The sequence below is a fragment of the Aedes aegypti genome, chromosome 1 (assembly GCF_002204515.2).
Source record: "Aedes aegypti strain LVP_AGWG chromosome 1, AaegL5.0 Primary Assembly, whole genome shotgun sequence".
Taxonomy (NCBI): Eukaryota; Metazoa; Arthropoda; class Insecta; order Diptera; family Culicidae; genus Aedes; species Aedes aegypti.
Genome location: NC_035107.1, coordinates 64,388,713 through 64,409,294, shown reverse-complemented (window position 1 = coordinate 64,409,294; position 20,582 = coordinate 64,388,713). Strand labels below are relative to the sequence as shown.

The 20,582-nt window shown below is 42.0% G+C and overlaps 1 protein-coding gene across 2 annotated transcripts; it reads right to left on the bottom strand.

Moving 5' to 3' along the window:
* Positions 1-806: 806 nt before the first annotated feature.
* LOC5564988 (serine protease persephone) lies at positions 807-18,162 on the bottom strand. 2 transcript variants are annotated; one of them, XM_001649272.3, is made up of 5 exons: positions 17,468-18,162; positions 1,936-2,119; positions 1,537-1,864; positions 1,273-1,450; positions 807-1,213 (listed from the first exon to the last, which is right to left on the bottom strand). In XM_001649272.3, the coding sequence occupies exons 1-5, from the start codon at positions 17,565-17,567 to the stop codon at positions 846-848; spliced, it is 1,158 nt and encodes a 385-aa protein (XP_001649322.2). In that variant the 5' UTR covers positions 17,568-18,162; the 3' UTR covers positions 807-845. The 2 variants fall into 2 exon arrangements, with proteins under 2 accessions (XP_001649322.2, XP_021693963.1); XM_021838271.1 differs by having other exon boundaries at positions 1,936-2,116.
* Between the last annotated feature and the right edge of the window lie 2,420 nt (positions 18,163-20,582).

Sequence of the window (20,582 nt, the reverse complement as noted above, 5' to 3'; positions counted from 1 at the left end):
AGCAAAATATTGCCTATCTCAACCATTTTGCCTATCCCCTGTATTTTATGTGAGTGAAGCTTCGAGAGATCATAGGTTTAACTTACAAATCTAAAGTCTTAAACTCAAAAGTACCTATTACCTTAGGGGCGATCCATTAATTACGTAAGACAATTTTCGGGGTTTTTCAACCCCCCTCCACCCATTGTAAGATTTTTTGTATGAAAATTAAAAATAAATTGTATGGCGCGTAAGAAATCTCAACCCCCCCTCCCCCCATAAACCCTTACATAATTAATGGACCGCCCCTTATATGATCTTTCGGCTCAAAGTTTGCTAGAACATGTTGAATGAGAATGTTTTCCACGGAATTTTTCGTTTCGTTAGTGCACCGAGTCTAGTTGGCATACTGCTAACACAGCTTCATACAAATCATGCCACAAACAAAGTTTGACTTCTAGTTTTTATGATGTCAATCTAAAATATGTTAAACAAACTCAATTCCGAGGGCGAGAGGAAATTTCTTCTTCGCATTTCTACACTCATTTATTAAAAAAAAAGTTGCACTTGGCATAGCAAGTGGTGTTTCGTACTCTTCCAAATACTCAAAGAAAATAAAAAAAACCAACATTGTGAAAACCATCTTTTCAATGACTCTTGATGGGTCAACATTTCAAGTATTCAGTTCAATGGGATCCACCTACTAGCGAATCCCATATTCGAAATTCCTACGGCAATATGATCTCGCCAAGGCGATGACTCAAACAGGAACTGGTTTCACGTGCGATGTGTTCAACATGTGCCGAACAACGACAATAAAAACCACATTTGCATTGTAATTGAAATAATCCGTCTGCTTTAATTGCTCAGCTTTGAAGCGAGGCGTCATCTGGCCACACAATTGGTTCTATCCAGTCCAGATAGGACGCCACCCGAGTGTATATGCTGGCAGATTCGCCACAGCCCAGTCCGAACGAGGTGATTCCTACGAGGAAGAATCGATCTGCCTGACTATCGGAGTAGTACAACGGGCCTCCCGAGTCCCCAATGCACGAGTCTCCCCTTTTGCCAGAGGCGTGTCGTTTGCCAATAGCACAGTACTGCTCTTTGATGACTCCGGAGGACAGTTTACCGCTGGCATCTCCCACCTGCGCTCGATACTCCTGGGCACACATGTCCAATGGTTTCGTGTTGAGGTCCACCCTGAGCAGTATGTCCGATCGAGACTTGTCAGCTGGAAATAGAAAGTATTTTTATATTACGTTATACGAGGATCATCACCGCAGAACTTACTGTCCGTCAAACCCCAGCCAGATGCCTTCAGAACATGAGACGGCACCATGTCCTGCGAGTCCATGTGTAGACAGATCGTATTCACGTTTTGATCGTACGTGAAAGGGGTAACCAACTCGATCAATGCGATATCGTGATACTTGCTTTTGGATGTATAGGCCGGATGTGGATAGAATTTCTGAAACGAATTTGGAAAGTGAATTTTGAAGACTTCGACCCCCGTTCAATCTCCTGGCTGGACCACTGTGCATCCCCATAACGAACCTTCAATGCCGAATCCTGAGCGTGCGGATCGTTGTCGGCCTCCAGATTCAACGTGCCCATACGAGCTATGATCGGCCTTTGGTTTACCCTCACACAATGAGCTGCCGTTAGGAGGAACTTTTTAGCGATCCAGCTTGATCCGCAACCCCAGGCATACTTCCGACCAGTTTCAGACGTACTGTATCCGAGTGCCGCGATGAACGGCACTTCTCCATCCTCGGCTTCCATTCCTTCTATGATGTGTTGTGCAATATAGGAGATTCCCCATGGGAAATTACGACATGCCTGGCCAGCTTTTCGATGCGGTTGATTGCCATTTGATCCTATTCTATGTATGATAAAACATATTCATGACTTTTCCTTGAACCTCAACAGCTCTACACCCATACTCCATATTACCTGCTTGATTCGTCCCCTTTAGGGCAGCACACCAGTACGTCATCCCGAGTGAAGCCGCATTTCGGGACGTCATCGTACGAAACCCGTTTCACGTGGATCACGTTCTGCACGAACCAGGAACATTTGTTGGGTAGAGTGCACGTGCCAGATGAGCCATCCTTGGCCACGCAGTTGTCACCTTCTTCTGAAAAGAATCGAGACAACCAAAATGTACGTACAACGTCGGGGCCTTCCTTAGCCGAGTGATTAGAGTCCGCTAAGAAGCTTACATTAGGTGGTATGAATTACCATGACCCCACAGTTATAGATCAAATAGTGTGAAGTCCAACCTATAAAATTCAATAAAACGACATGGAAAACGTAAAATTGTAATTGAAAAGCACGAATTGAATCGTTTCAAATTGAAACATCGGTTGGTAAACTGTTTTGAGTGTAATATTTACATAGGATTACATAAAAATTAAAAATTGCATCGGTTTCTGAAAACCATATTATGGATCAATTTTCATATTATGGATCAAATTGTGACATATTACGGATCAGTGCGCAAAATCAAGAGATTTTAAACTCAATGCATCTGTATTGCATGATTTGGTGAACGTTAACAATGTGTCACATATTACTGCAAAAAATAGCATTGTTAGAGCTGGAAACAAGGGTAAAATGTCCTTTTTTGTGATATACTGCATTGTAGTAACTGAGGCATGAACTGTTTTCGCTCCACACCAAATTTTCCACCCATTTTTATCTGCTAAAAATGAAATTTACCAACCTTGATGTTGTATTAGTTTTATCCTTAGTGCTATTGTCTGAAAATGTCGAATCCAATGCTTAAAATGGTAGAAATCTACATTCTTTGGTAGTGATCCATAACCGTGGTAAACAATCATTTCCTGGTCCATATTATGGATCACTAGTTAGAAGTGCTATTCGGTATTTAGAATCAACAATCAAGAAAACTGTTTTCTAAAGATGAATTCACACTAAATCGAAGCGAACGAGCATGTTTTATGCTATAACATATGAATTTTACCACATGTGGGAGCTTATGAATGCTGACGGCACTTCTTACAGAAAACGACCATATAATGATAGCTGTGTGGTACTAACTAAACATTTGTCAAATACACCGTTATTAGGCGGTTGAATGTTGTGCTTAACATTACAAATGGTAGAATACAAATAGTATAACAAGGGAAAAATATGTTTTACGTCAACGTTTATGTTTTGAGCGAGTTATCCGATGTTGAACGCCAAAGTGATCCGTCACTGTGGGTGATCCGTAACTGTGTGGGCATGGTAAATGTAGTAAAGTTGATTTTACTACATTTTCGATAGTAAACACGGAGAAATATTTTTACCTAATTTTTGAGTTTACTTTACCCAAAATTAAGTATATCGATTATAGTTTCAACCCAAAATCTCTCGGTTTTCTCTTTCTCCCACACGAATGTTGTCAAAAATAGAGAGAGCTGCATCTACCCAATGGGGGTACTTTGGCCCAATAAGCCAAATTTGGGTAAATGCAACTTTTCTTATGTTTGGGTCGAAAGAACTCAATTTTGCGTTAAATCAACCCAAAATTGAGTATATTTTTCTAATGGAATTAAAGCCAAACTACCTAGTGGGGACCTTGGAAATTTAGCCAAAATTGAGTTATTGGGCTCAACTACGGAATTGCGTTGAAACAACCCAAAATTGAGTTGAATTCCGTCTCCGTGAATGCTATATGTGGAACACGAGTGGAACATGTTTGTGTCATTTTACTTCACTACACCTTTTGAGCATACTACAAACAACGCGTTGTTATGAATAAAAGAAGCGTTTGCCACACAGCATTATTAGTTAGCTTCAGGGGATGCTACTCATGCTGTGAGATTGTTCAATAAATTGAATGGAACAACTAAAATTTGAGTAACAGTCACGGGAAAATAATGCCAGCTTTGATATTTCGAAAAATTCTTTAATATTTTCGTAAAAATCTAAAATTTCAAAAAGAATTTTGAGATTCCAATAAGATTATCGTTTGCTTTTGGTTTTGCTTCTGCAAACCTGGAGCGTCTGTACTCCATGTTAGGAGCGGCTTACAACAGCGTCGGTTCCCCATGTAAGGGGCGGATGATCATCGTCCGAGTGCCAGAGAAGGACTCTAAGTTAAACTGTGCACTATGGCCCTCCGAACATTTAGAAGGAATGGTCCGCCGGAAATCTAATGGGTTGGTGTCAGGCCCTGCAAGCCAACCGTTAAAAATCAAGCGACAAATAATCAACGAGAGAATACGAACCGGGACAATCGGCAAAGACCACAGCGACGTAAAGGGACTAGCGATTGGATGCTCGGTACGTGGAACTGTAAATCTTTCAACTTCATCGGGAGTACACGCATACTCGCTGACGTGCTGAAGGACCGCGGATTCGACATCGTAGCGTTGCAGGAAATGTGTTGGAAGGGATCAAACGTTTTTTGGTAACTATATCTACCAGTAACACACACGAGCTGGGAACAGCTTTTATAGTGATGATTTATATGCAGAGGCGCGTGATCGGGTGGTGGCCGATCAATGAGAGAATATACTGTTGAGGATCAAAGGCCGGTTCTTGAAGTTCAGCATAATAAACGTGCACAGCCATCACTCAGGAAGCACTGATAATGATAAAAACACTTTACGCACAGCTCGAACGCGAGTACGACAGCTGCCCAAGCCACGACGTAAAACCATCATAGGAGAACTCTTTAATTAATGTTCGAATCCTCTGAGCAGAATCTCAATAGAGAAACTTAAAAGTAGATGGAGTACCGTATACCTTTTAATTCCACTCCTAAATGCTTATCTTTCACAGATACGAGTATTTCGACTACCACTTGTAGTCTTCTTCAGTGTCAGTTACTCGTATCCACTATACGAGTAACTGACACTGAAGAAGACTGCAAGTGGTAGTCGAAATACGCGTATCTGTCAAATATAAGCATTTAGGAGCGGAATTAAGAAGTATACGGTACTCCATCTATTTTTAAGGTGAAGATGAATCGAAGCCAAGCTTCAAATTTTCAAGAGCACGGATCTGGAGAACAAAACATCCGTTTGAGCTGAAAACCTAATCTATTGGTCAGCACCAGCGAGTGACCAATCGATTAAATTTTCAGCTTGAACGGATGTTTGATTCTCCAGATCCGTGCTCTTGGAAATTTGAAGCTTGGCTTCGATTCATCTTTACCTTAAGTTTCTCCATCATAGGAGAGCTTAACGGTCAGGTTGGCCAAAAGGAGGGGTTCAGACCGACTACTGGAAAGTAAAGCACCCATCGGCGAAAATAGCTTAATACTAATGGATTTTGCTACGGAGCTCGTTGATGGAACACAGGTAAAAGTGTTTGCACACAACACGTTAAATTTTGTGCAAGGTATCGTTTACGAAACTGTCAACGACGATGAGCAGGAGATTTTGATAAACTTGGAATCCCAAGGAGTGCCCAACGTCCGTCGTATTCATAAACGAGTCAATATCGTTCTTCGAAACACTCCACTTTTAGTGTTGACATTAAAAGGAGCCGTCTTACAATGACAAATTGTCTTACCTCAAACAATTTACTTCGGTTTACTAAGAGTCCCAATGGACCAATGTACGAGTTAACTATTTTGACGTTTGAGCGGTGCCGAATTCACTTGTTGCCATGGTCACATAAATAACATGGCACCGCTAAAACGTCGTGCATTGGTCCATAACTTAAAAAAAAAATTGAAATTCATTCTACAATGGACCTGTGCACGAGTTCACGAATTTGACGTTTGAACGGTGCCGAATTCACTTGTTGCCATGGTCACGTAAATAACACGGCACCGCTCAAACGTCAGATAGTGAACTCGTGCATCGGTCCATAGCCAAACAAAGCCAATCGCAGTCAGCGAAGCCAGTGAAACTCACGCCTATCGCTGCTGTACTGCCGTTATACGCATAATTGTCCCATGTTCCAAAATATGCAATCGAGAAAAACGCGTTTAAAGATTTTAACACATTTAAGCCTCGTATTAACCAGGTGTGTGGTAAATCAAATTAAAATCTTTACTATAATATAAAGAATAGCGTGTTCATTAGAGTCAAGAGTTTGTATTATGGGAATAAAATAAATTTAGCTACGAAATTCAAAGTGGGACTGTTATGCCTAGAAATACGGGGTTTTTGGTGAATTTCTACGCATAACAGTCCCACTGATATTAGTGACCAATCATGTGCTAAGCGAGCGGGCGTGCAAAGAAGCGGTACCATCGCACAGTGGCCCAAAGCTGGCCAAAAGTCAAAAAAAATAAAGTTTGCAAATTCCTTCTTGAATATATTTTCTTGATTTCTTCAGTATTGAATAACAATTCCCCAAAGTTTCAGATCGATCGGTGTACATTTCGATTTTTCACAGCATGTGACCTGGAGAGATGTCAGCTGAAATTGACCCTTTTGAATTCTTCAAATTTCGTGAAGGTTGTTCTATAGAAATTGCAGTTTCTGTACTAAATCATGACCAAACCTTTCTCAACCGGTCTCATTTGAAAGAATATACCTTAAGCTTTGTTTTGAAGATATTTTAAACCATATTTGACATGTTTACCATTTGAGAATGTCAAGAAGTGTGTAACATAGAGCTCCTTAAAAAATAAGTCATTTTTTCAAAGGTAGTGCAAGATATCTGGGAAACGCTCTAAAATGATCAATTACCCCTCAATGTGTAGCAAATATTCCATAGTTTTCGATGTACTATGGCTTCACTTGCGCTTTTTTGCGCCAAGATAAGAAAAATTATTTTTAGTTACACTACGAATCAGCCCATTAGACCATCATACTTGATATAAATATCGCATTTTTTTACCTTTATAAGCTCCCGAATAGATTCAAAAACCATCTTGAGCTTGCCCACGATATTTAACTTCAAATTGGCATCAAAAGAATGACGTTTCATTTGATTTTGATCTGGATACGGATTTCATTGATTGAATTACAAAAATGTGCTATTTTAAACAAATTCTGTCAAATGTACCGGAAATATCGATTTTCTGTTTCAGCGACTATTTCTATCAAATTACCTCTAAAAATCATGTTTTGTCAAATATTTAGCATTTTTAAACGTTTTGAGTGAGAATTGTACTTTTGGCCAGCATTTGTATGGGATGCGGCCACTGTGCATCGTCACCCGGTCGCATATGCTCCTGGGTTTTGCGGACGATATCGATATAATCGGAATTGATCGTCGAGCCGTAGAAGAGGCATTCGTGCCTTTTCAAAGGGAGACAGCGAGGATTGGACTTACCGTCAATACCAGCAAAACTAAATACATGATCGCTGGTAGACAGCGTGGTTCCAATCGTGACGTTGGTAGTGAAGTGGTGCTAGGTGGTGAAAAATTTGAAGTAGTGGAAGAATTTGTGTATCTTGGTATTTTAGTGACTTGCAATAATGATGTTACCCGCGAGGTGAAAAGGCGTCTTGCAGCTGCGAATAGGGCTTTTTACGGGCTCCGTAACCAGCTTAAGTCCCGTAGCCTGCAGACGAAAACAAAATTCGCGCTATATAAGACTCTTATCCTTCCGGTTGCTCTATACGGCCATGAATCGTGGACGTTAAAAGAGGTCGACCGGAAAGCGTTTGGAGTTTTTGAGCGTAAAGTGCTGCGAACAATACTCGGCAGTAAACAAGAAAAGGGCATCTGGCGGCATCACATGAATCATGAGTTGTACCAAGTATATAAAGTACCAAGTATATGAGTTGTACCAAGTATATAAAGTATATAAAGTGGATATTATCAAGCTCATAAAACACGGCAGGCTGCGTTGGGCTGGTCACGTGGTACGAATGCCGGAAAAACGACAAGCAAAAATAATATTCAGTAGAGAACCCGGACGAGGCCGTCGGCTTCGTGGTAGGCCGCGCACACGTTGGCTTTTTGCAGTTGAAGAGGACTTAAGGGCACTTAACGTTCAGGGCGACTGGAAGCGATTGGCTCAGGACCGAGCCCAGTGGAGAAGAATAATTCTTTATTATTATCCATTCGGCGTAGATTCAACGTAGCGGATTGTAGCCCATCAAGTATCAAGTATCAAATATCATGTGCTAAGCATACTGCTGTAGACGACCGTTCTTACGTATAGATTGTACCGAATGTAGAGGACGTATATCCTCAAGACTATGTTAAGGCACCTAATGAAGGCTCAAGTGACGTGTGCCAAACGAAGCCACCTGTGGAGAAGTGAAGAAATACGATTTTATAGTTTGGGATGGAAAGCAAAGCTTTTTGTATGTGTGATAATGAGAAAATGTATGAGTTAGTGAAAGAAAGAGTGGATGAGTAAGTTAGAGAGTTTATCAGAAGTAATAAATTCCTATATCGACTCTTCCAGCTGCAGGCTTGACAGAAACTCGTCTGCGAATTCAAGGTTATTCTCAAAATTCACGACACAAATCTTCCAACGATTTGACATTTCTTTAGACTTGATTTGCAAAATCATTATATTTGATACATCGCAAATTAAGTTTTAGAAACACCAACATATTTGCCACATGTACCGAAGAACTAATTATCCGAAAAAAAAACCAGTATGTGGTCAGGTCCAGGGCTGTTAAGTATCATTACTGACTTGCAATACTGACGAAACAAGTCTTCTCACTGTCGCAAGTCGAAACTATATTTCATGTACTCACTTCGTCAAGTTGCAATGAGCTCTCACGAAAGCAATTTTAATGTTGTTTTAGTATTGAAATTTGTATTCATTTTGGAGAATTTCGGGAAGTAAATGTGTTTGAAACGATATCCACTCCCACCTTGATTCGAACGATATAAACAACAATTAGGGGCCCAGATAGCCGTAGCGGTAAACGCGCAGCTATTGAGCAAGACCAAGCTGAGGGTCGTAGATAGACCCCTTTGTGCGGTCCTTAGCCTCTTGCCCAGCAACTCCTATCCCTACCTCCTCGTGGTACTGGCCGGGGTACGAGTAACCTTGGGGAAGATCGGGTAACCAACCCCCGGTGGGAACTTTGGTCGTATGCTGACAGGGAAGGGGGGGTTTGCTTTTGCAAACCTGGAGCGTCTGTACTCCACGTTAGGAGCGGCTCACAACAGCGTCTGTTCCCCATGTCAGGGGCGGCTGATCATCGTCCGAGTGCCAGAGAAGGACTCTAAGCTAAACTGCGCACTATGGCCCTCCGAACATTTAGGGGGAATGGTCCTCCGGAAATCTAGGGGGTTGGTGTCAGGCCCTGCGAGCCAGCCGTAAAAACACATCAGCACAGGAACGTCAACGAGAGAATACGGACCGGAACAATCGGCAAAGACCACAGCGACGATAATGGACTAGCGATTGGAAACTCGGTACGTGGAACTGCAAATCTCTCAACTTCATTGGAAGTACTCGCATACTCTCCGATGTACTGAAGACCCGCGGTTTCGACATCGTAGCGCTGCAGGAGGTGTGCTGGACAGGAGCATTGGTGCGAACGTTTAGAGGTAATCATACCATCTACCAGAGCTGCGGCAACACACGCGAGCTGGGAACAGCTTTCATAGTGATGGGTGATATGCAAAGGCGCGTGATCGGGTGGTGGTCGATCAATGAACGAATGTGCAAGTTAAGAATCAAAGGCCGATTCTTTAACTTCAGCATAATCAACGTGCATAGCCCACACTCCGGAAGCACTGATGATGACAAGGACGCATTTTACGCGCAGCTCGAACGCGAGTACGACCGCTGCCCAAGCCACGACGTCAAGATCATCATAGGAGATTTGAACGCTCAGGTTGGCCAGGAGGAGGAGTTCAGACCAACGATTGGAAAGTTCAGCGCCCACCGGCTGACGAACGAGAACGGCCTACGACTGATAGATTTTGCCGCCTCCAAGAACATGGCCATTCGTAGCACCTATTTCCAGCACAGCCTCCCGTATCGGTACACCTGGAGATCACCTCAGCAGACAGAATCGCAAATCGACCACGTTTTGATCGATGGACGGCACTTCTCCGACATAACCGACGTCAGAACCTATCGTGGCGCTAACATTGACTCCGACCACTACCTGGTGATGGTAAAACTGCGCCCAAAACTATCCGTCATCAACAATGTACGGTACCGACGCCCGCCCCGGTACAATCTCGAGCGGCTGAAACAACCGGATGTCGCCAATGCGTACGCGCAGCATCTTGAGGCAGCGTTGCCGGATGAGGGCGAGCTCGATAGGGCCCCTCTTGAGGACTGCTGGAGGACAGTCAAAGCAGCCATTAACGACGCTGCCGAAAGCGTTGTCGGATATGTGGAACGGAGCTCAAGAAACGATTGGTTCGACGAAGAGTGCCAAGAGGTTTTAGAGGAGAAGAATGCAGCGCGGGCTGCAATGCTGCAGCATGGTACGCGGCAAAACGTGGAACGATACAGACTGAAGCGGAAACAGCAAACCCGCCTATTCCAGGACAAAAAGCGCCGCCTGGAAGAGGTGGAATGCCAAGAGATGGAGTTGCTGTACCGTTCTCGAGAAACGCGGAAGTTCTATCAGAAGCTCAACACATCCCGCAAAGGCTTCGTGCCGCGAGCTGAGATGTGCCGGGATAAGGATGGGAGCATCTTGACAGACGGACGCGAGGTGATCGAAAGGTGGAAGCAGCACTACGATGAACACTTGAATGGCGCAGAGAACACAGGCACAGAAGGTCAGGACAGCGAAGGCGATGGCTACGTCAGCACAGCGGACAGCGGAAACCAACCAGCTCCCACGATGGGGGAAGTTAAGGATGCCATTCAACAGCTCAAGAACAACAAAGCCGCTGGCAAGGATGGTATCGGAGCCGAACTCATCAAGATGGGCCCGGACAGGTTGGCCGCTTGTCTGCATCGGCTGATAGTCAGAATCTGGGAAACGGAACAGCTACCGGAGGAGTGGAAGCAAGGCGTTATATGCCCTATCTACAAAAAGGGCGACAAACTGGAGTGTGAAAATTATCGTGCAATCACCATCCTAAACGCCGCCTATAAAGTGCTATCCCAGATTCTCTTCCGTCGTCTATCACCTATAGCAAACGAGTTCGTGGGAAGTTATCAAGCAGGTTTCATCGACGGCCGCTCGACAACGGACCAGATCTTTTCCGTGCGGCAAATCCTCCAGAAATGCCGTGAGTACCAGGTCCCTACGCACCATTTGTTCATCGATTTCAAGGCGGCATACGATAGTATCGACCGCATAGAGCTATGGAAAATCATGGACGAGAACAGCTTTCCCGGGAAGCTCACAAGATTGATCAGAGCAACGATGGACGGTGTGCAAAACTGCGTGAAGATCTCGGGCGAACACTCCAGTTCGTTCGAGTCTCGGCGGGGACTACGACAGGGCGACGGACTTTCGTGCCTGTTGTTTAATATTGCGCTTGAAGGTGTCATGCGGAGAGCCGGACTTAACAGTCGAGGTACGATTTTCACGAGATCCGGACAATTTGTTTGCTTCGCGGACGACATGGATATTATTGGGAGAAAATTTGAAACGGTGGCAGATTTGTTCACCCGCCTGAAACGCGAAGCAACAAGAGTCGGGCTAATGGTGAATGCGTCGAAAATAAAGTACATGCTGGTTGGCGGAACTGAGCGCGACAGGACCCGCCTAGGAAGCAGTGTTACGATAGACGGGGATACCTTCGAGGTGGTGGACGAGTTCGTCTACCTCGGATCCTTGTTGACGGCTGACAACAATGTTAGTCGGGAAATACGAAGGCGCATCATCAGCGGAAGTCGTGCCTACTATGGGCTCCAGGAGAAACTGCGGTCAAGAAAGATTCACCCCCGCACCAAATGCACGATGTACAAAACGCTCATAAGACCGGTAGTCCTCTATGGGCATGAGGCGTGGACTATGCTCGAGGAGGACTTGCAAGCTCTTGGGGTTTTCGAACGCCGAGTGCTAAGGACGATCTTCGGCGGCGTGCAGGAGAACGGCGTGTGGCGGCGAAGGATGAACCACGAGCTCGCTCAACTCTACGGTGAACCCAGTATCGTGAAGGTAGCTAAAGCTGGAAGGATACGCTGGGCAGGGCATGTTGCAAGAATGCCGGACAACAACCCTGTAAAGATGGTGTTCGCTACGAATCCGGTCGGAACAAGAAGGCGTGGGGCGCAGCGAGCTAGGTGGATTGACCAGGTACACCAGGACCTGGAGAGCGTGGGTCACAGTCGAGGATGGAGAGAAGCGGCCATGAACCGAGGGAATTGGCGAAATATTGTTGGCGAGGCTTTATCAAGATAATTGATGTAAAGCCAAATAAAAAAAAAAAAGCTGAGGGTCGTGGGTTCGAATCCCACCAGTCGAGGATCTTTTTGGGTTGGAAATTTTCTCGACTCCCCAGGGCATAGAGTATCTTCGAACCTGCCACACGATATACGCATGCAAAAATGGTCATTGGCATAGTAAGCTCTCAGTTAATAACTGTGGAAGTGCTCATAAGAACACTAAGCTGAGAAGCAGGCTCTGTTCCAGTGGGGACGTAACGCCAGAAAGAAGAAGAAGTTAAAAAATATTGTTGAAATATTTTGATTGTAGAGGTCTATGCGAATGTCTATAGTAGGCTTACTTCTTCAAACTGAAGAGCTAAAAAAAATAAACGATTAGAAAACAAATAGCTTAATACTAATCCATTTTTCCATGTCTCAAGATCTTTCTTGGTCAACTGGACACCATAACGCATCTCGAAAAGGTGATCTACCCGCGTTATGGGTAGGGATACTTTAAGTGGATGAATGATCACACTGATCGACGATTTATCAAACACAAATATCCGATTGAACGAAAGCAATGATAAAATAATTACATCATCTATAGTAAAACGTCATCGTTGAAGTAGAATGTGCATGTGCAAACAATCTTCTCCCACGAGACGACGCTGAGTTCATTATCCTCCCGTTGCATTGCATGTGCATCAACTTCCCCCTTTCCAATCATTGCAATCAGATGACGCACAACAGTTGGCAACATTCTGAATCTCACCGTTTATCGCAACACATATCCAATCCACAGCTAATCAAAATCCATTCATCAGACGTGCTAAACATACGGCGATTCTCACCGTCTCAGTCTCAACGAAGAACCGGCTCACTATACAGTGGGTTACAATACAAATAGGACGTAATTAGATTTTAAACATCTCCGATTTCCTTTGAATTTGCGGACTTACATCGTAAAAAAGGCCTAAAATCAAAACGAGTCCAGTGATTCAATTTTTCCCAGACCATATGTCACACAGTACGCTAAGAAATAAAAATATTCACAGAATTACTAAAGTTTATTCATTAATGACTATTTTCTATCTGCCTCTCTTTCATTCTGCTGTGATTTTTTAGCCTAACTGTCATTTCGACTGGGTTGAAGCTTAGCGATGCTTCAACCCAGGCGAATTTACAAATAGGAATAAAATTCCCTGCAGGATGAAAGAGAGGCAGATAGAAAATAGTCAAAAATTACTAAAATTTAGTCATTCTATGACTATCCGTGTTTCTGAGTGTACCATTCAGATTTTGGGACGGTTCAATTTAGGCAACACGGAAATGCAAATACAAAAAAATAATCATAGGTTAATTAATTATTACGGTGATAAAAGTTGTAAGAAAAACATTCATTTGATTTAACCCTTTGGGGCCTGATTTTTTCCAAGAACTAATATACAGTTTTTTGAACGCCTTTCAATAGTTTTGGTGCTCAAAATGCTAAACATAACAAGAAATGATGACAAATATTTTTTTAGGAGGTGCTAGGTCTTCCAAACTGCTCTTGAGTTCATAACTTGAAGTTTATGCTTGTAATAACAACCTTGTTCATCATACAAGGTGATAAACTGTAATCTATCGTATATTCTGAACCTTCTGAGTGTTCAGCAAATATTATCAGATCATTTCGAATGTTCTAGATTATCTAACTTGTCGGGATGTTCAGTACATAAGTTATACAACGCGATGAGAGTCAGGATTTAGTGGTAATAAATTAATAACCACGAAACGAAGCACTTCCGAAACATGGTGTATTCGACAAAGTTTCCAGTCATAATTAGCGACATCTATTGGGAAGCATCCATAAATTATGTCACGTAAAAATATACTATTATCAACCCCCCTGCTTTTCACTTTTGTTCGAGAACAATTTGTGAAAACGTCAGTAGAGTCTAAATGCGTAAACGAGTAGAAACACGTTTTGAATATATGTGTTTGTCGACGAATCTTCTTCTTTTTTCTTGGCATATCGTTCCCACTGGGAGGAAGCTGGCTTCTCAGCTTAGTGTTAGTTTAGCACTTCCACATTTATTACCTGAGATCTTTCTCAGCTAATGACCCATACTCTGTGCCCAAGGAAGTCAAGACTCTTTCCTTTACGAAAAGATCCGGTAATCGTCATACAAATCTCAAGCTCTACTTCTTTTTTGCAATCGTGCAACACGACTATCCGTGTAGAGGCGTCACTACTGTACTGTCACAGACAAACAGACATAACACTCTTGAGAAGCTCATGGTACATCCGACCGGGAATCGAACCCGGAACCCTCAGCATGGTCATGATGAATACCCGCGTCTTTACAGCTTCGGCTATGGGGGCCCTATATAACCTGGAAGATTATATAACTGAACTCTATTTAGCGAAAAAAAACACTGCTACAAGGGCAGATTTGAAGTTCTGAACTCCAGGATAGTTTGGAAAAGCTTTTGAGATTCTCAGAGGTCAATAGATTTCGTTTGAGTTGAAAATATTATTATTTGCAGCGTTGCCAGATCTACGGAAATTTCCGAAGATCTACGGAATTGCGCACTTTCTACGGATCCGTAAGATAATTCTACGGAAAATGTATATTTTCTACAGAAAGCTACGAAAATTCTCATTATTCTACGGTAATTTTCGGATTTTTCCAACGGAAAACTACGGAATTGCAATGCCGGGGATCTCTCCCCCCGCTTATCACTTTTCGTCTACGGATTGATTTCCAAAGAAATCTGGCATCGCTGATTATTTCTAGCGCAAGCAACTACTGCTGTAAATTTCTAGAATTGAGCTTCGGGATAGTCTGAACGTCGTAGAATATCCCAGGACATGAAAAGGCATGTGAAGCAGCGTTTTTCTTGACATAATAGGTATGTATTACCAAGTACGAACATCAATTGTATTTACAAAAGGCATTTTAAGCTACTTTTATACTAATTATTCTATTGGTCAGACTTCTGCATGTTCAGGATGTTCTAGGTTGCCAAGTAGGACATTAAGGCATACACCTAAAATTTTTCTTTGACAGGGAAGTATATATGCAAGGACTTTTCCGAAGACAGTAAATTTTATTCATTGGTTCTTTTTATACAGCCATTTTCCGACTGCGGTCCTAAATGACCGTGCCGGCCCCAAAGGGAAAACTTTGATCATTTTAGCGAGAAAAGTTACTGGAACAAGGGTAGACCTGAAGTTCTGAACTCCAGGGTAAATTGGAGGGCCTGGAATATCACCAACGTTCCTTGAAATAGCCAATTGGTCTGTGAGAAGGTTCAGTGAACATGGTAGATTATATAACTTCGATCAGTTTAGAAGGAAATATTACTGGAAAAATAGTAGACCTGAAGTTCTGAAGTCCTGGGGAAATTTTGAAGGATCTGCAATACCTCAATCGTTCCTTGAAACAGCATATTGATCCATGAGAAGGTTCAGTAACATAGTAGATTATATAACTTCACTCAGTTTAGAAAGAAAAATTACTGGAACAAGGGAAGACCTGTAGTTCTGAACTCCAGGGTAATTTGGAGGGCCTGGAATACTCCAAACGTTCCTTGAAATATCTTTTTGATTCGTGAGAAAGCTCAGTGAACATTAAATAACTTCATCGTTTAGTAAGAAAAATTACTAGAACAATTGAAGATCTGAATTTCTGAACTCCGGGGTAATCTGGGTGGCTCAAAATACCCCAAATGTTCCTTGAAACAGCTAATTGATCCGTGAGAAAATTCAGTGAACATGTTAGATTTTATAACTTCACTCAGTTTAGCGAGATAAATTACTTGAACAAGTGCAGACCTGAAGTTCTGAACTCCAGGGTAATTTGGAGGGCCTGGAATATCCCAAACGTTCCTTGAAAGAGCTTATTGATCCATGAGATGGTTTAGTGAGCATGTAAGATTATATAACTTCACTCAGTTTAGTGAGATAAATTACTGAAACAAATGTAAACCTGAAGTTACGAATACTAGGGTAATTTGGAGGGCCTAGAATACCCCAAACGTTCCTTGAATTAGCCTATTGATCCGTGACAAGGTTCAGTAAACTTGGTAAGTTATATATCTTTACTCAGTTTAGCAAGAAAAAATACTGGAATAAGTGTAGACCTCAAGTTCTGAACTCCAGGGTAATTTGGAGCACCTATAATATCCCAAACGTTCCTTGAAACAGCCTATTGATGCATGAGAAGGTTTAGTGAACAGGAAAGATTTTATAAATTCACTCAGTTTAGCGAGATAAACTTCTGGAATAAGTGTAGCCCTGAAGTTCTGAACTCCAGGGTAATTTGGAGGGCCTGGAATACTCCAAACGTTCTTTAAAACATCCTATTGGTACGTGCGAAAGTTCAGTGAACATGGTAGATTATATAACTTCACCAGTTTAGCAAGAAATACTACTGGAATAAATGTAGACATGTAATTCAGATTTCCAGGGTAATTTGGAGGGCCTGGAATACCTCAAACGTTTCTTGAAGTAGCATTTTGTTCCGTGACAAGGTTCAGTAAACATTGTAGATTATATAACTTCACTCAGTTTAGCGAGAATAACTACTGGAACAAGTGTAGACCTGAAGTTCTGAACTCCAGGGTAATTTGGAGGGCCTGGAATATCCCAAACGTTCCTTGAAATAGCTCTTGAGATTCTCAGAGGTTGGTAGATTCTATTTGAATTTGTAATGTTATTGTTTTTAACCCAAACAATTACTGTTACTGTTCAAAGAGTGTGCTTCAGGACAGTTTGGACGTCCTAGAACATCCCAGGACCTAGCAAAGCAAGTGAAATAGTGTTTTCGTTAAAAGAGTAGTTCTGTATTATCTAGCCTGAACATCATTTATGATCACAAACAGCATTTCACGCTTCGTATGTCCTTATAGTTAAATTTTCCAAACTTCAGGATGTTCAGGATGTTCTAGGTTGTCAATTAGGTCATAAAGGCATATACTTCATATTTTTCTCTGATAAAAGAGTATATTTGGGACAACTTTGCCGAAGACAGTATATACATTTGTTCATTGGTAATTTTTTTACAGCCTTTTTTGTACTGCGGTCATATATGACCGCGCCGGCCCCAAAGGGTTAAGCAACATGATTTTTTTTTTGGCAAAATCGAAAGCTATACAGGAAACAACTGGTGAGCACAGTTTTGATTTATATTCTTTCCTGATTATAACGGTATGGTGAGCACCGTAAGCATTTCAAAAGCAAAGCATGCAAAATACGGAATCTCACTGTAATAAGGTTCTTGGTTTATCCACCGATGAACGCGGCGCGAAACCTACCGGACGGCTCCTCCACCAGCCGGTGGGAAAGATCGAAGGCACCGGAAAGTACAAACAGTCCGCCAATCAACGCAGCGACAGTAGAACGAACCGATCGCATCTTCCAAGACGATCCTCGCCGGGTTTGCAATTATTCGCCAGATCAATTATTCACGCAATTTCACACTTATTATCGATCTGCTCTCTGGTCACTAAACTTTGGCTTACGTATTGCGAATTAAAAAAAAATCACCCGAAACCGGAACTACACGCGCATACTGCACACCGTCTTCTTCTCACGTTGTAAAGCGCTTCCCGCGATTACTGTCTAATGCAAATGATGTGTCGCGATCGATGACAACGGCGACACGTTTCTCGCTGACTCGGCGGTAACCGGTTTCCGTGGATTAACGATCTTCCAGCACTGATATTCCTGTTCCTTCGCAATTGTTACTGTTCTAGACGCGATGGAATTTCTTCCTCGACGAAAATTCACGACTAACTACAATAATTTCGAAAATTTCTTCCGGGAAGAGTTCGGCTCCTGGGGAACTCAGTAGACCAGACTGCTGGATCACGTTCACAGATTCACGCGCGCGCGCATTTCGCTACACTGGGCACCAGCAGAGTCAACCAATCAGCGGCGACGCGGTTGCTGCAGCAACGGAAACGAAACGATGCTCTCAGGTTGCTTCTCCGGATGAGACTGAGCTGAGTGATGAATCTCACAGGTATATCCCGTGTGCTCCTACGCTGCTATCCATCGCTCGCAACCAAGACAAATGGTACACTGTAACCTCAATTTACGAACTAGATCGGGCGTTCGGAAATTGAATCAGTTCGGAAAACGAGGGAGCTTAATTCGTAAAACTAGGTTCTGCTTTTCGGAGTCTACTCGAAGAAAATCAATTTTTAGTATTCCTAAGGATATTATTGATTTGTTTGGTGCTTAATCAGGCTAAATACGTACAAGCTAAGGTCTTCCAAGAACAGCGTGGAGTTTGGGCATATGACTCTACATGAGTGAATAGAAATCAATTTATCATTTCTAAGTAAAAGAATATCTCACTATACTGGACCCCAGAGGATTTCCATATTTTAAAGAGCCATCTGTATCGCCAAGATCCCAGTTTAGTATTTAAGGGAGTACAACAGGTATTCAAGTTCATCCAAAAACTTCCTGAAATAAATACCTTCAATCTACTGGTATGATAAGCAATCTTAAGTTTTAAATACGACACAAACCCCTCAACATTCAAATAAGTGAATAGGGCATTGTTTGAATATATATCGATGTTCTTTATCCTTGAGAGACTCAATGGAATACAGGCCTCAGGATCTACAAGCATAAGCAGTTGTATATTGATGGTATATAATAATGACATAGACTCTTAACCCTTCATATAACTAAACAGAGTATTGCATTGATTCGTATGAATGTTCTTGGTCCTCCAAATACTTCTTCGACTATAGGCCTCCAGATCTATAAGCGTAACCAGTGGTATATTCAGGGCCGCATTTACGGGGGGGGACCATGGCCCCGGGCCCCCACATTTTAGAAGCCCCCACAAAAGTCGCCAAAAATATTTATAGTCAAACTTTCAAGAATAATTAGAATAAATGCTATAGTGCATACTTTTCGGAAACGCATTTGAGAGATTCATTTATTTTTAATAAATCCGGAATAATTTACGAAATTTTTGGAAATAAATTTTAATACGTAAAATTACTAGAACAAAATATTCAAACATTTAGAATTGGATTCTGTTGACTTTACGAGAAACAAGAAAATCAAGAAAGATCCAAAAACGATTTGGATAAACAAGTGGAGTGCCATCCTTTTGCATTAATTTTTAACGATTTTCTAGCATTACTTTTCCAACTACAACGAAAGCTTTCTCAACGAAATTTAAGACTGAGTTCGAATTCAATTTAATTATTTTATTATTTATTTTGATAATAACTCTATTGATTACATTGCAGACCTGGTAGCGTTTAAGTGCTTTGAATAAAGAAACTTTAGAGAATTCTAGCTTGAAAAAATGGACCAAAAAGAGTCCAGACAGGACCTAAAAAAAAAACCGAAAATGGATCAAACAGGAAACAGGAAAACAAAATGTAACCTAAAATGAACCAGAAGAAAAAATAATCAGGCCATACATTTCTCTTTTTTTGTAATTCTTCATTACAACATTTCGATAGTATTACTGCTCGTATTACTGTATGCATTTTTTCATGACTTTTGTGTAGGAATTTTGTGAGAATTTAGGTATTTTCCCAGAGATTCAGAGGTAATTCCTAAGATTAAGTTATTATTTCCTGTGGAATTTTTCTAAGGAATTTCTCCAAAAATTATGTTTCGGATATCTCAAGAATACCTTGATTTCAACAAGGATAACAATAGAAATTACCCAGGAATTTCTATAAAGATGCTTTCAGATATTTTTCAACGAAAGCCTAGGTCCTCGATCAGGTGATATCAGGTGATTCTTCCATCGATTTCCTTAGTAGCAACTGTAGAATTCGGTTGAAAGATGATTGAAAAAAACAATATCTGGAGAAACTTCTAGTATAGTCTTTGAAAAAAAAAACTCGGAGTAATCCCTGAGGAAATAACTGGAGGTGAATTGTTGGAGTGCTCAAAGTTTTCTTGGAAAAAATCCTCTAAACATCCTTTGCAAAATCGCTGGAAGAGTTTCAGGGAGTATTGGTAGAGGAATCTCTCGAAACAAATTCTAGAGGGATCCCAGTATGAGTCCCTGAAAGTATCTCAGATTAAATCTCTGGAAGAAACACTTGAAGAGTTCTTGAAGTATTTCCATCTTGCAACAGGCCCTGCCCATCGTTTACTTCCAGCTTTGGCCACCTTCTGAATACTGGGTACGCCATAGAGTTGGGCGAGCTCGTGGTTCATCCTTCCCCGCCACACACCGTTCTTCTGCACACTGCAAAAGACCGTCCTAAGTACCCGACGTTCGAAGACTCCAAGTGCTTGCAAGTCCTTCTCGAGCATCGTCCACGTTCCATACCCGTAGAGGACTACCAGCCTTATAAGCGTTTTGTACATGGTACATTTGGTGCGGATGTGAATCTTTTTTGACCGCAGCTTCTTGTGGAGGCCATAGTAGGCCCGGCT

What these genes read in the sequence shown, in the direction of transcription:
- LOC5564988 (XM_001649272.3), bottom strand. Translation starts at nt 17,567, where the DNA reads ATGCGATCGGTTCGTTCTACTGTCGCTGCGTTGATTGGCGGACTGTTT. An exon ending in AAAGGGGACGAATCAAGCAG is followed by an intron (nt 1,865 to 1,935) that starts GTAATATGGAGT and finishes TATCATACATAG; the next exon opens with AATAGGATCAAATGGCAATC. An exon ending in TGGCTGGGGTTTGACGGACA is followed by an intron (nt 1,214 to 1,272) that starts GTAAGTTCTGCG and finishes TTCTATTTCCAG; the next exon opens with CTGACAAGTCTCGATCGGAC.